This window comes from Metopolophium dirhodum, chromosome 9 (genome assembly GCF_019925205.1).
Source record: "Metopolophium dirhodum isolate CAU chromosome 9, ASM1992520v1, whole genome shotgun sequence".
Classification (NCBI taxonomy): domain Eukaryota; kingdom Metazoa; phylum Arthropoda; class Insecta; order Hemiptera; family Aphididae; genus Metopolophium; species Metopolophium dirhodum.
Window position 1 is genome coordinate 32,615,324 of NC_083568.1, and position 15,886 is coordinate 32,631,209.

Below are 15,886 nucleotides of genomic sequence, written 5' to 3' on the forward strand. Positions count from 1 at the left end.
CGAAATCAAAATAAAGCGGGTAAGTGGATGTCGCTCTGCTGTACAGTAGGTTAAAAGTTGGTCAATGTATAATGGATTGTATTAAATTATTTAAATTTAAATTCAATGATATATTAATATCATTGTATAAAAAAAACGATTCTGAGTAGAGACGGTTTGTCAGTCTGGATAATTGATATTGTTATAATTTATTATAGGCTTATAGCCTTGAATTGATATTATAATATTATAATTTTTTTATTCGTTTCTATATAGTGATATAAATTAAAATCCCGTTTTTCGTAATTTGTCGGTGGTTTTTCCCGTGGCCGTGGCATTAAATAATACTATTAGGAAAATGACCTCTCTAAAGTACCATCTTGATCCAATTTGCTAAAAGATAAGATACTAATATACTATATGTTGAAATTGAAGCACTCCTTCTGGTAGAAATGTTGTATACACTATACAGGATAAAAAAAAATTAAATAAAATAAACTGCACCATTGTAAACCCACTATATAGCTTCCTCGCTCCACTCAGAACCTAAAAAATAATCCGTAGATGCATGACATTTTCACAGAATGTTTATATTAGCAATTTCTATACACATAATAAAATTATATATAGAAATATTGCGATTATTTTTGAGCTATTTATAAACATAAGAACATTTCTAGTTTTATTAGTGTTTTTTTAATTTCTGTCGAAAAAAAATGTTTCAATCGGTGAAAAATTTGAAAATTTAATACAACGTTCCTCATAAGTTGATATTAAAAAAAAGTTTAGCGTGAATCCACAATAATTCATCAAAACCACGAAAATAAGAAAATGTCTATCTAAGATTTGGAATTTTTATAAAGGATTCTCCTTAAGTTTTCCTACATTTAAAAAAAAACGTGGGTAAGTGGATGTCGCTCTGTAGTACAGTTTCAAGTATCTATAGTCATACGTTTTTTAATTACAACAAAATAAGAAAATCGTTACATGAGAAATCGAGTGAATATCAAATGTAAAAATATGAATTTCAAACGCTCATAAAAATTTAATTTGACTTTCTTGTAGACATTTTTTTTTTGATAAAGATATAAACTTATGGATAATCTTGTATTACATTTTCAAATCTTAGATTTAAAAAGAAAAATTTTTATGAATTCTCAACTCAAATAATTTGCTAATTTTCGTGATTTCTCCGTATTTTGTCAATATTAGAACTTTAAATGCTTAAAAACTGTGACTTAGGATTGTTAATATTTTTCAAATACCATTGTAACAATACAGTAAGAGCCTTGTATTAAATTTTCAAGCTTTTTTAACCAACAAATAAAGTTTTATTGACATCTATAGAAAATAATACTAATAAAATTGGAAACTGAAAATGTTCCTAAACAGTTCAAAACAAATCAAAATATTTTTAAAATTTTATCGTGTATAGAATTTGCTAATATAAACAACCAGTGAAAATTTCATGTATATGCGTTCATTTGTTTTAGAGCTACACGCCTACAACAAAAACCAAAATCGATTTTCTCAAAAACAGATTTTGCGTAAAAATTCCCGTTTTCCACTAATTTTTCTTTTGTTTTTCACAGTGCTTTTAAAAAAATTATTTGGAAATTTTTAGTTTTGACTCCTCAAAGTACCAACTAGATTTACTTTCCTATCAGAAAAGATACTATTGAAGAAAATCCAAGCACTATTACTGTTAGGTGATGACAGACAAAAAAAAAAAATTAAAAATTAAAAAAACACATCATCATTGTAAAATCAATACATTCATCGTTCCACTCAGAATCTAAAAAGTTTACCAGAGTCAAATTAATTTTTTACGATCGTTTGGAGTTGGACATTGGATGAATAATGAATAAATATATGTATATTTTATACAAATAACCTATAAATTAACAAATATTCTCATACAACGATTTTCTTATTTTGTTGTTATTTAAAAACTAGGTATTCTAACGGTATAGGTACCTCGTACCTACTGGAAATCAAATGTATATTTTATAATTTTTTACAAATGATAACATTTTCAAAATATTTCGATTCGCTAGTCGTTTTGAGTTATATTTATAGTAGACATGATATTTTCAATTTTTTTAGTTTTTTATTCAATAAATGTCAATAGAATTTTTTTCGTTTGGTCAAAAATCTTGAACATTTAATACAAACATTTAATACATTTAATAGCAGTTGATAATTGATAAATGTTCCATGGATCAATGGATCCAAGATCCATGGACAACATTTTTATTCGTATAAGTATTTAAAGTTCAAATTTTGCCAAATTTATCAAATTACTTAGTAATTAAAACTTAATAAAAAAATCTTATAAGCTTGCGGTTATTTTGTAGTTTTGTACAGACATTATAAGCTCTAATTTAAACAAAATTATGTCTAAGTACATATTGAAACCAAGAATTTTGTGATTTTGTTGTAATTTAAAAATATTATTTGTGGGTATATATATGAACTTTCAGAGTAGGTATATTTTTATATTTTATATAGCCATATATAGGTAGGTACACAAACACAATGACGAATGACATTTTCATTTAGTAATATTAATATATTATAGGCGGAAAGACCGATTTCGCTCAGAAACGTTTTTCGTATACAACGATTTTATATCATTGAATATTCTAATTCAAATTTAACAACGTCCATTAGGTACCCACAATATGTTTCAAGTACAAACGAATAATATTTTAAAATTACAACAAAATAACTAAAATCATTATTTAAATATCTAATTTAAATTATAAATAAATATCTAATTTCGTCAAAATCCGAACTTAAAATGTCTATAAGATATATAGATATTTTGGTTACGCAGTAATACAGTATTAACTATTTATGAGAATCCACGTCTTAGCTATTAACATTGAACATTTTACACATTTTTAATAATAAAATAATTTACAAATAATCGATATTTTGTCAAAATTTGAACATTAAATACCTTTAAAATATACCAAAGTGTTGTTTATTAATATTACTGCGCCCATGTAAAATTATTATAATTAATAAAAACTACAATAGGTATTATACTGCATTGTAAATAATAAGAACTACTTATATTCAATTTCAATCATGAAAAACATAGGTTTCCTTTAATATTGTCAAAATTAAATATGATATTAGATATTATTTACTATTTTAGATATATTTTTAGAATCTGAATCTTCCCTCTGTTTAGTATTTATATTTTATACCTACTTAATAATATTATTATCAGTTATTCAGTATGTTATCGTGAATCACCATCGTCATCAACTACACGGCCAATCAAGTAACTGCAAAATTTTTGATTTTCTTCCCCGGCCGCCGGAATCGAGATTAGGAAAAGAATCGTTAAAAAGTTCAACTTCAAGTTTCAACTACCCGTCCAATTGTGCATGACGTCTATAATTCGCTTTTACTAATATTTTACTATTCACTTTTCCCCATCATATGTTTCTGTTACGTGTTCTATGTTCACTATGACTATTCACTATTCCACTAGATTTCCAGTTCGAATTCTGAGTATTTGAAACATCAAATTTACGGTGAAAATCAAAAAGTAAAAATACCCATCTACTATCTGTTACACTCCTCAAAAACTCAAAAATGGCTTGGCAACCGAATGTCACCACAATGGCCAAACAAAACAAATCGTCGATGTATGTCGAATACGGTAACCTTATTAATGAACTAGAACAGTACATGCCACAGTCCAAAGCAACTATTTAAGACCTACAAGAGCCCTCTCAGTCATTCGTAACAAAGTTCTACACGGACGTGTTCAACGAATTCTTCTGCGATGTGAATAATTTAATTGAGGTAATTTTCATTAATATTATAGGTACATTTAAAAATGTATTCTATTCTACAACTAGATAAGTGCATATTAACTCAGGATTCCGTATGAAATTGTTGTTTAAATATTTTTATTTATATCTATGATTGTTAACTGTAGATCCATATCAATCAAAATCTCACGTACAACGAAATGTACAGTGAAACTGTACCAATATTGAACATGTGCACAGCTTTGAAATATTTTTATTCGAAATTGGGAATTGATGATTTTGGTTTGAATGATATTTGTGATCCGAGTAAGTGTTGCTATTATAATGTGTTATAAAATTATTTCAACTATGTTATTTTTATTTTGAGACAATATCAGCGTAACATTTTATGTCATATTTTGTGGGCAAATTGTTCAATTTAGGTATGCATATCCATTTATATAAATAAATAAGAAAGATTTTTTTTTTTTTTTTTATTGAACCTAAGCCCTGCAACTATGGCCATTACCTTAGGAAAAATTAGAAAGATTTTATCTACTATCCGATGTAGGTTTTTTTATTTAAAATAATTATAACCAACTGAAATTAGGGTACTTGTGCGTTATCGCGCCTACAGCGCGCCACAAATGCGTTATCGCGACTACCTCATATTATGGGGTATAGCAACGCCGTTTTATACGCGATTCTATTTCTAATTCTATTTTTTCCAGTGTCGTTACAATCGCACTTATCGCAATTTTTATAGACTGGTTGGGTAATTTTTAGGACACATAGACATTTAGTCACAACCACGCTGTCACGCTGGTAGTAGAAATAACTTGTTGTACAGTTACGATTGTTTAGCAATGGATCTGTGAAACTTACCAACTACGGAAAAAGATGCTGTAGCTTTTTTCCAAGAAAAAGGCATTTTACCACATAAACGAATCTGTTGGAACGGTCACAAAGCGAAACTCTATTATGGAAAACAAGTATTTTGGAAGTGCAATGTGAAAAGTTGTCAACAAAAAGTTAGCATGCGTATTGCCAATTGGTTTGTGAAGAGTCGCATATCATTTTTGCAAGCTTTACGTTTCATGTTTTGTTGGACAGAGAAAATTTTGTGAAAAACACTTACAACTTAGTAATAATACGGTAAATGATTGGAATAATTTTTTATGGGAAGTATGTGTTATAAGTTTGAGAGAAAAAGAAAATAAAAAAATTGGAGGAAAAGGAAAAATAGTGGAAATTGACGAAAGTTTGTTCACTAAACGTAAAAATAATTGTAAAAAAAATATATTTTTATTATCAATAAATACATTTACTTTTAGCTTTGGGTAGTTTTGTATTATTATAAACGTATTAAAAATATGTAAATAATATGCGTTTGAAATCAAGGTAGTCGCGATAACGCACAAGTAATCAAAATTAGTAATAAAATAATAGGTACTTATTAAATAATTGTAACTATTGAAAATCTGTGTTACTTCCTATATCTTATCATATCTTAACATCTTAGTGTTTTTTTTTAATAGACCATGCTTACTTAAGTACATTGAGCAGTTAAGCTACAAACAAAATAAATTCCTATTTTTTTAAATAATTTAATTATTGCTTCAAATACTTAAAACTATTTATAACATTTTACTATTCTGTACCAATGTGGACATAGAGAAAGAAGGAACCTAGACTGTGTATCCTGTCCAGGCATTTTAGTAATATTTCTAAACTTAAAAATATATTTTAAAGGTTCAAAAAGAACATACAACTTGCTGCAAACAATGATTAATTTTATAAAATATAGTGATGAAAAAATACATGAAGTTGATGCTAAAATGAAAGCCGTTAGAAATATGAAAGATACAATTGATAGACTTAAGAAGCAAAAGGATATCATTGTAAACACAATTAATAAAAAGTCGTTAGACCGTATACAACGAGGAGCTGAATTAAAAACAGTAGATATACCTATATAATACATTTTTAATATTTAATTTGAATTTTTGTTGTCATATTATTTTTTAGGTCGCTGAAGAAGTGAAAGATGGAAAATCTGAATTGACAAAAATTCAAAAACATAGAGATGATGTACTAAAAGAATTGGATAAAGTGAAGCAGAAACAAGATGATATTGAGAAAAAATGTTCAAAGTTGTGTGAACTAAAAGATAATGTAATGTATTTTTTTTTTTTTAATTTCTATTGTATTATATAAAATTAAGATTTATTCGTCTGAAAATTTCCAAAAAATAATATTTTTTAAAAATGTATTACATTCTGAATCAAATTACTCTAATGAATTAGTGACACTTCTTATTTTTAGTTTTTATTCTATTTGATTTATTAGTCTAAACTAGTTATATTAATTAATAAATATAATATTCGAGTGCTTATCATACTAATATTATTATAGCCATTTACATTATTTTATAATTCTACTTTTTAATCATTTAAGATCATAAGAGATATAAATGATCTTAGGGCACAAATTGTAGAGGCTCCAGATTTATTAAAAGCCGATCATGAACGTTTAAAAAGATTGAAAAACGAAATAACAGAAAAGAAATCTGCAATGATGGCGCAAGTCAGCGCTAAAAAGCAAACTGTTATAATTCTTGAACAAGAACTAGCAGGCCAAGAAAAGCGATTACGTTTGTTAACAGATGTAACTGAAAAAAATGAAAGACTTTCGTAAGTTGCATAAAATGTTGTATAAGCACACCTTTTAATTCATTTTCATCAAAAAGCCTTTTAAAATAGAAATTTTATTTCAGAATGACAGAAATTGTATAGTATTTATTTATAACAAGAATTATGTACTTATATTTTTTTAATTTATTTTTTTTTTTATCCGTTTTAGTAAATTAATTAATGAAATTGAAACAATGTCACAAACAAAATCTGAATTAGAAGAGTATTCTGAAAATTTGAAGGAGAAGATTGAAATCATGGAACGTGAACGAGCTGATATAAACAACAAAATAAATTATTTTGGTAAAGAAATGGAGAGGGAACACAATTTACACAAGTCTAAATATGATGCATTAAATAAGTAAGAATAAACTATCAATTAAAGAATTGTTCATTATACATTAGACTTAAATTTAAAATTATATTTTAATGTATACCTAGGTTAGTATTAGAAATATTGATTACTAAAGTGTAGATTTTAAGGTTCTTGAAAGCTTAAACTATGATGCTAATACGCTCTAAAAAAACCCTAAAATAATCTATATATATTCCTTAAACTTGTAAATATGCAGATAATATGATTTTTTTTTCTTAAATAGTTTAATAAAAACAATAAATAACTGTTATGGGCCATTCCTTTGGCAACAGGTAAATTATTTAAATATACAAATTTAAAACAGTTTATACATAGGAATATAAATATAATAAAATTATATATAAAAAACAAAATAGTTAAATAAAAACAATGAACAACTTGTATACACTAGTATCAGATCCAGAGGTTAGGATCCAATCGCTGGTTATACCTTTGTTTTGCATTATGTTTAACCAATTTTTGTACTTTTTGTACTTTTGCACTTTTGAATTATTTTTTTCCCTAGAAAAATCAAAACACGAGAAATTAATAAAATATGTTTTTTTTATGAACAATAATTGAATATATTCTAAAATATGACAAATAGGCTAAATAATTCTATGATGTCTAAAATATGCAAAATAAATTTTTTCCCACGAACTCTATGATGGATACATTGTCCACATTTTTCATCCTCATAAAGCTGCATAAAGCCAATAAAAATATGTAAAAATCTAAAGATCCGCGCTCTAGTTATTACGTTCCTTCTCAAATTTTAAACTGTCAATCATACTCAAAATGCATACGACATAACTTGATTTTCTACTTGTTTCCTTGTATCCTATATCTTTCTTGCATATTATTTACCTATTTGTATTTAAAACTTATTTTTGTTTTAATTTTAAAAAAAGGTTAAATATATTTATATACCTTCTAACAAGGTAAGATATTTCTAATTAATTAATTAATTATTTTTATGATTTTCAAAGTTAATATATTTTTTTAATAATTACATTGTTATTAATATGTTTAAAATTAACTATATTAAAAAGTATATTTTTAAATACTGTTTGAAGTGTATTCTATGTGTTGATTCACGTGTGATATATATGTTTCAGAGAAATTGACAATATGATACAACAATCTAGTCATCAATCTGAAACTATAAAGTCGTTAGAATTTGAGATAAACAAATTTAATTTGCGTAAGAATGAATTGAAAACTGAAGTAATTACTATTATGAAAGACTTTGAAATTGCCAAGAATGATTTAAATGAATTAGTAAGTTAAATAGTTTTTTTTTAGTTTATGTGAACCAAATTTGACATTAATTGATATTAATTGATTTACAGCAAAATAATTTTCAACTGGAAACTATTAAAAATCGAAAATTTAAAAACAAAAATGAATACTATTAATATTTTTTATAATTTTTACTCTTTTATGTTTATATATATTTGTTTAATAATTTAGTTACATTTAATAATTTATAAATACAAAAATTATTAATGAACTTTATTTTCATAAATGTTTACAATATTGTTTTTATAATAAAATATACACATTTTAATAGCATATAAATATTAAGAGTATCTAGATATCAACAATGAGCTAAATAAATAAAAAAAACTGAAAACGACAGTTTTTTGTTATAGATTTTGAAAAACTAATCTCAATTTATATTTGATATTACATAAAATAAACATGTATACGCCATTATATAATATTTGATACATACATCAATATTTTGAATAATATATAATATAGATTAGGCTTCTTCAAACTTTTTTTTGGAAATTTAGATATTGATAATTGTAATATATCGTAATCCAAATTAATTATTTTATTTTATTCGGGTTACTGAAAACTAACTATTGTAGCCCTCCATTTTAACGCCAATGAATTTGTATAATATATTTTAAAAACAATATGTTAACTAGTCATAGAGTTTTCCGTAATTTAGAATATTGATATATCCATAGATATTAAAAATATGGATATGCCATGCCTATAACTATGGTGATCAGACGTACTCTTTTTCGTAGGACAGTACTCTTTTATGATGCGTATCCTAGTGTCCTTAACAATAGTGTTAAGTACAACTATTTCTTGTACTCTTTTTTTCGAAAATATTATGAGCTAATAGGTATGTTTATGATTTTTATAATTTGGTTATTACCTAATTTATATTCTATGGTTTGACCTAAAACATTCTGATTGGTTTAGTAGCATAGTTGATTAAATTTGTTATTTTTACTACAAGACTTTTTATTACAATTCATCTTTATTTCATCAAACTATTTTAAATGTTGAAGGTGATAAAATATGTGCAACTGAAGCAGCATTAGAATATTTTAAACTCATTGATACTTTAGAGTTTAACAGAGAGAAAAAAAAATATTTTTACCAACTAAAGCGAGATAATCATTATCCAAACTTAAAAATAATTATTATGACCAGATTCCACTTCAAGCTAAAGATTTTTTTAATAGTTGTATAAATTATTTAAATAAATGGTCAACTAATATGAATGACTTAAGATTGTTATCTTGGATCTGTTTGCTAATATAACCAACCAGTAAAAATAGAGTTACACCAAAAACTTAAATGGATTTTTTTTTAAAAAACCAATTTTGCATAAAAATCCACGTTTTTTGTTAATTTTTATGTGGTTTTCCCCGACGCTTTTGAAAACTATTGAGAATTTTGAGTTTTGACCTATCGAATACACCGAATGGTGACCCCATGTATACTTATATAGGTACTTATTTATGTTCATTAGCCTGCCTAATTGCCGTTCTCATCAAGTTTTCAACTGTCATTAATATTTAATGGTCTTTATAACTTATATAATACTAGTATTTTACGTCTTTGGTGTGCTACGTATTTTCAATTATGCCGCCCAAAATGCGTCGAAGTGTGTGGTGAATGATTGTAAATCCAAAGGTATGTACAAGCAAGCCCGGAAAAAGGGGGGGGGGGTCAAGGGGGACACGGTCCCGGGGCCCATATTTATCCACAAAATATATTTTTTAACGCGTCAATACAGTTTAAAAGAAAAAAAAATTATGTAAGTAGGTATAGGTATGTAGGTAAATTATTATTAATAATTAAAAAATAATTTGTTTTCAATTTCATATCACGAAAAATAACTAAATAATGAACTATAATTGCCAACAATTTTGCTTGTTTGTTTTTTTTTTTGAGCATTTTAGTTTACCGATTTAATTATTTAAGTATATAAAAAGGTAGTTATAAGAAAATAATATTTAGGTCTTGTAAATTAGGTATTTCAGTTAAAGTATTAATGCATATTATACTAAAATTTAGAGGACCATAGTCCATAGTCCAATCTTGACCTATTTACGTGGAACCTTGTTTTAAATTATCAATCTTTAGCTATAAAAGTTGAACATTTGATACATTTTTAACTACAAAATAATTATTAAATTTTAAATATGATAAATGTTGTCAAAATTCGAACTTAAAATGCTTATAAAAAAATTGTGTATATGTATTTTTAATATTTTTCAACTGCTATTGTAACAATATATCAGGAGCCTTGCATTAAATTTTCACGCTTTTTTACTCAACAAATAAAATTGTATTGATATTTATAGAAAAAAAAATAAAAAAATTGAAAACTGACAATGTTCGTAAACAGCTTAAAAAGAGTCAAAATATTTTCAAAATTGTATGGTGTATAGAAAATAAAAATATAAACATTCAGTAAAATTTTCATGTATCTGTCATTTGTTTTAGAATTGCACCAAAAATCAAAATAGATTTTGCGTAAAATTTCCCATTTTTCCTTAATTTTTTTTTTGTTTTTTACGGTGCTTTTGAAAACTACTAGGACATTTTGACCCCCACAGTACCAACTAGATTCACTTTCCTATCAGAAAAGATACTGTTGAAGAAAATCTAAGCATTTTTACTGTCCTAAAAGGTGATGACAGACACAAAAATTAAAAAAAAAAACCACATCATTGTAAAATCAATACAATTTTCATTCCGCTTCGAATCTAAAAGACTAATACAATTAGAAACTGAGGATGTTCCTAAACAGTTCAAAACAAATCAAAATCTTTTGAAAATTGTATTGTGTATAGAAAATGCAAATATAAACGACCAGTGAAAATCTCATGTATATACGTTAATTTGTTAAAGTTTCACCAAAAACCAAAATCGATTTTGCGTAAAAATTCCCGTTTTATCTTAACTTTTATGTTGTTTTTTCCGTCGCTTTTGAAAACTATTGAAAATTTTAAAACTTGACCTCCCGAATGCACCAACTAGATTTACTTTCCCATCGAACAAAATACTATTGAAGAAAATCGAAGCAGTTTTACTGCCCTAAACCGTAATGATTTTAAAAAAAATAACAACAAAAAAAACACATCATTGTAAAATCAATACATTCATCATTCCACTCAGAATACCTAGGGAATTCTAATAAATTATAATTCCTTATAAATTCTCCTAAGCATTTATTAATATTATAATTATAAAGTGTGTACTAACTTGAATAATTACACTTAATATTATAGTTTTAAAATTTTAATATCAATAAAATATTATATGATACCCTAAACCGATTCCGCTGGATGGACTTTATATTTTGATATGTTCTATATTTATAAGACGGTGTCAACAAATTCAGGTTGGCGTCTTCTTGATATTGATGACTATATTAAAATTATATATATGGCATAAATGTATAATATGGAATATTCTAGTGCCTATTACCAATTAGTAATTTGGTTTTGTACTAGATGTTATTTGTCACCGATTCCCCATTCAAAATACATTAATCTCTTACCAGAATTTTTTTTTGAGGAACCAATAACCACCTATACACTAGTGAAACTAGCTGTTGATTTACCGATACAAACTCAAAAACACCTAGGTACTCAAACTAATCATTTAACAAATTTAACTCACACATATATTGCTAGTATTATTGCCAAAAAGTTAAATCGGGAAAATTTTAAAAAACTGTGATGAAAATTTGTCCTAACCAGGTGACTCAAGAACATGAATATTGATCGATGCCCGATAATATAAAGGCAATAAAATTATGTCTTTTAAATACCCTGCGACAGATTTTCGAATTTTAATTCATAATATAATAATGTATGTAAGTGGTGTTATACACTTATACCATTTTTCTAAATGCCACTCTCGTGAAATAGGAATGATATTGATAGGCAAATGAAATTATGGCCAATTATAATATATATAATATAATATAATTTATATTATTATATGATTTATCCAGTGCCGGTTCAAGCGAAAATAGTGAACTAGGCAAAATCAAATGTTGCCACCCCTAACAATATAATATTATCAGTATTTTGAAAATGCTGCCCTAGGCGTGGACCTATGTCGCCTACCCTTTGAGCCGGACCTGAATTTATCAATATTGCATTGCTCAAACCACGATGTGTTCTGTTCCTGACTTGACCGTGCGGCCACGTGCAGTATTCAATCACAGCACCTCAGCGTGCGAGACCAACTTTATAAATTCTAGTGCAGAACACATAATCTTTCAGTTTTTTATCCTACTTTACCGTAGCAAGACCCACCCCGAGCAAATATAGGTATTGCAAAGCAGTAAACAAATAAAACGGTACCTACGGTATTTAATATTTAAATAAATTCAAATATAATATAATTATTTTTTATTCGTGACCTACTGTGGTGATAAGCAAACGTGTCGTTTCATTTTTCGTTATGATATTTTTCCACCCACACCTCAAGAAAGAAGTTTTACTTCTAAAATAAACTACAGATACAATACATATTATGTATTTTATTTCCGATTTTTTCCTTCTATCACTGATCGCGAGATTTTATGCTCCAAATAATAGACGATGCACCCGTGCCTGTAAATCATGGACTTTATAGTTTATACTAATATAAGGTCTATGGTGTGAATAATAACGATAATTATTTGTAATGACTTATGAAATTTGTATATTCAGTAAATGTTATACAATCATAGATGTACCGGCAGAAAAATGCAACGTAGAACATTCATTATTGCAGAAAATATATTAGCGTTTTTGAAAATATTTTTAAAGTCAAGCTTTTTTCTTGAGGTGTGAGAGGAAAAAAAATCGTAACGAAAAATGAAACGACACGTTTGTTCGTCACCATCATAGTAACGAATAAAAAATAATATTATTATAAGGACTACGCTAACCGCTCAGAATTGTTTTTCGTATATGGTTTAACATTATACTTAAATATAACACATCCATTACAACTACTGTACAGCAGAGCGGTACCAACTTGTCCACCTTCTGAAGTAAAACTTCTTTCTTCAGGTATCGGTGGGAAAAAAATCGTAACGAAAAATGAAACGACCTGTTTGTTTATTTATTTATTTTGCTAGTCATGCACGGTGGCGGCGGCGCGCACGTTTATTTTTATTGTATTGATTTTTCTCACTCTCTCCCTAATTCACTTATAATTCACGGGCCCCAATACTTATGAAAGAAGTTTTGCTTCCTCAGAGTGTAATGGTGAGCTGAGGGCTCACACACTCGTTTTTATGGGATACCAGCATCAGAAAAGTGAGGTTACAAAAGTGTAGTTACTATTATACCAGTGTTATTGAAATTTTTTTTGTTGTGTCAATCCTTTTATTAAATCAATTACTTTGCATATAAATTACTGACGATTACTGATTATTTCAGACTACACTATGAGTAAAACGAAAGCCGAGGAATGTGATTATGGAGTTACAACAAAAGCAAAACAAAATCAAGATGAATACTTTTGGACTCTACTGAGATCGTCAAAACAACAGGATGTTATTGATACAATACAGGAACCTTGGCCTGCACCAAAAACAAATGCTGAACGTTGCCGAGCCTACCGAGCACGTCAAAAAGCAGCACGTCAACAAAATTCAGAGGAAGTTATTGATACAATACAGGAACATTTAGTAGAAGAGGGCAGCTCACACGGTAATTATTATTAACACAACTCCACTTTCCCAATCTCCCTTTTAATTAAGAGGACCATTTATCTATTAATAATTTTAAATCTATCTGTTTTAGGTTCAAATTTACAGCAAACTAAAACATCCTCAAAACGTGTGCACGCATACAGAGCACGACAAAAAAATAAAGACAATGGTAAACCTCGGCCTACACCAAAAACAAATGCTGAATATTGCCTAGCCTACCGAGCACGTCAAAAAGCAGCACGTCAACAAAATTTGCAAGATGTTATAGAAATAATACAAGAAAATTTGGTAGAGAGTGATGGCTTAATTGTAAGTCCAAACTCACAGCAACAAAACTCAATAAATATGCGACAAATGGATTTAGACTTTATCGCCCATCGTAATAATGGTTCAGATGAAGAAGATGAAGGATCCAATGAAAACCAACCAAATGTTATTGTTGTCCACGCTGAAGGGCACAGAGATAGTTTGCAATCTATAGCCAGAACATCCACAGAACGTGTGCAGGCGTACAGAGCACGACAAAGGGAAAATTTAAATTCATCGCAATCAAAATCAAAGCCCAAAACAGTAGCAGAACGTGTCAGAGAGTATCGGCAAAGACAAAGAAAAAAATTACATGGTGATAAAAATCAAACACATAATATTGATGAAAACAATGATATAAGTGAGGATGAGGATGACGGGGAACTTATAGTCAAGTGGTGTATGAATATGATAAAAGGCAATCATAATATTCACTTTATGTAGCTTTGTCACGAGTTACTAGTCTAGAAGGACTGTTTATCATCACTAAAAATGATGAAAAGGAATTCTATCATGATCGAAGGATGACAGTATCCACATCATGTCTCCGTGATGAATTTAAAAGGTTTTCTGCCCAACCACTCATAAAAATTGACAGATTTCATTAATAAACACCAACAGGGACTGTCGATTTACAGTCTCAATTGTCAAGGTCCATTCTCCTGACTTTTGCAATAACGCTTAAGAAAATTAAAAAATTTTGACTTTTTTAGAGGTATATCAAAAGCTCTCTAACCGCATCAATGAGGATATCCATATTCTAACTTTCAATTGTGTGGTAAAATATAGACGACCAGAAGTATCACATGGAAGAGTAGCTATTTATCATAATACTAAGGACACAGTACACCTTGTCACTTCTGCTATTGTCTTAACAAGAGGACGATCGTCGGATGTGTCTGCAGTAATAGGTGATATTATATGTATCGCTGAGTGTAAAAGGCCAAATGGAAAACTTATAATTATTGTAGCAGTCTACATTTCACCAAATAATAACAAAAGATATAATCCAATTCGTACATACATGGTTGCTAAAATTTATGAATTTTTACTAAAGTACTTGCATTGATATTGTATTTTTTTGAAATTTGTAAATTTTGAAGGCAAATCACTTATTGTTATTTTAATTATTATTTATAAGTATTATTACTAAATTATGTGTATTGATAATAATATAAATAATATAATATAACTTTAATAAAATATGGTTGGAGTTACCTATCTATTATAAATACTTATCTATGGGTGACCCGGTTGTCACCATGAACTAAGATTGAACCTTCTATCCTTATAAATTCTTTATAACTCTTCTTATAAACTTAATTTATAGGGTTATACTCTAAGCTTCTAAAGCCGTGGTTGACATCATAATAATATAATAAATTAATAACATATAATATTTAACCGCCCCACACAGATAACTTACTATACTATTTTTTTTTTTATAGATACCTTAGGGCTTAGATCATATACAATGGATGGAGCTACTTTAATCATTTGTTGTGTCCAACATTACCCCCCACTTATTAGTTATTTTATAGTGATTGTTGGCGAAACGCATGCGCAATAACTCGTTGTACCTTGAAATTAAGTGGGGGGGGGGGGGGGTTATGTTGGACACATATCGGTATACGAAAAATACACACATAGCTCCATCCATGATTGTATATGATCTAAGATAGATACTATATAAAAATCTGTGCGATAAATTATTCTGTGATAAACCACTCTTATCATTTTCTGACAACTACCATTCCTTCAAACAGCTGAACATGAATGATAATACTTTATCAACATAATA

The 15,886-nt window shown here is 27.7% G+C and overlaps 2 protein-coding genes across 4 annotated transcripts; both read left to right on the forward strand.

Annotated features, from left to right (window-relative positions):
* The first annotated feature begins 3,286 nt into the window (after positions 1 to 3,286).
* On the forward strand, positions 3,287 to 8,384 carry LOC132952799 (uncharacterized). The gene is made up of 8 exons (XM_061025234.1): positions 3,287 to 3,804; positions 3,941 to 4,079; positions 5,505 to 5,713; positions 5,781 to 5,927; positions 6,210 to 6,445; positions 6,615 to 6,806; positions 7,919 to 8,081; positions 8,153 to 8,384. The coding sequence occupies exons 2-8, from the start codon at positions 3,974 to 3,976 to the stop codon at positions 8,216 to 8,218; spliced, it is 1,119 nt and encodes a 372-aa protein (XP_060881217.1). The 5' UTR covers positions 3,287 to 3,804; positions 3,941 to 3,973; the 3' UTR covers positions 8,219 to 8,384.
* A 3,879-nt stretch (positions 8,385 to 12,263) lies between these two features.
* On the forward strand, positions 12,264 to 15,322 carry LOC132952800 (uncharacterized). 3 transcript variants are annotated; one of them, XM_061025236.1, is made up of 3 exons: positions 12,264 to 12,403; positions 13,505 to 13,777; positions 13,871 to 15,322. In XM_061025236.1, the coding sequence occupies exons 2-3, from the start codon at positions 13,513 to 13,515 to the stop codon at positions 14,527 to 14,529; spliced, it is 924 nt and encodes a 307-aa protein (XP_060881219.1). In that variant the 5' UTR covers positions 12,264 to 12,403; positions 13,505 to 13,512; the 3' UTR covers positions 14,530 to 15,322. The 3 variants fall into 3 exon arrangements, with proteins under 3 accessions (XP_060881219.1, XP_060881220.1, XP_060881218.1); XM_061025237.1 differs by having other exon boundaries at positions 12,266 to 12,432; XM_061025235.1 differs by lacking the exon at positions 12,264 to 12,403 and adding an exon at positions 12,549 to 13,381 and having other exon boundaries at positions 13,871 to 15,321.
* Positions 15,323 to 15,886: the final 564 nt, after the last annotated feature.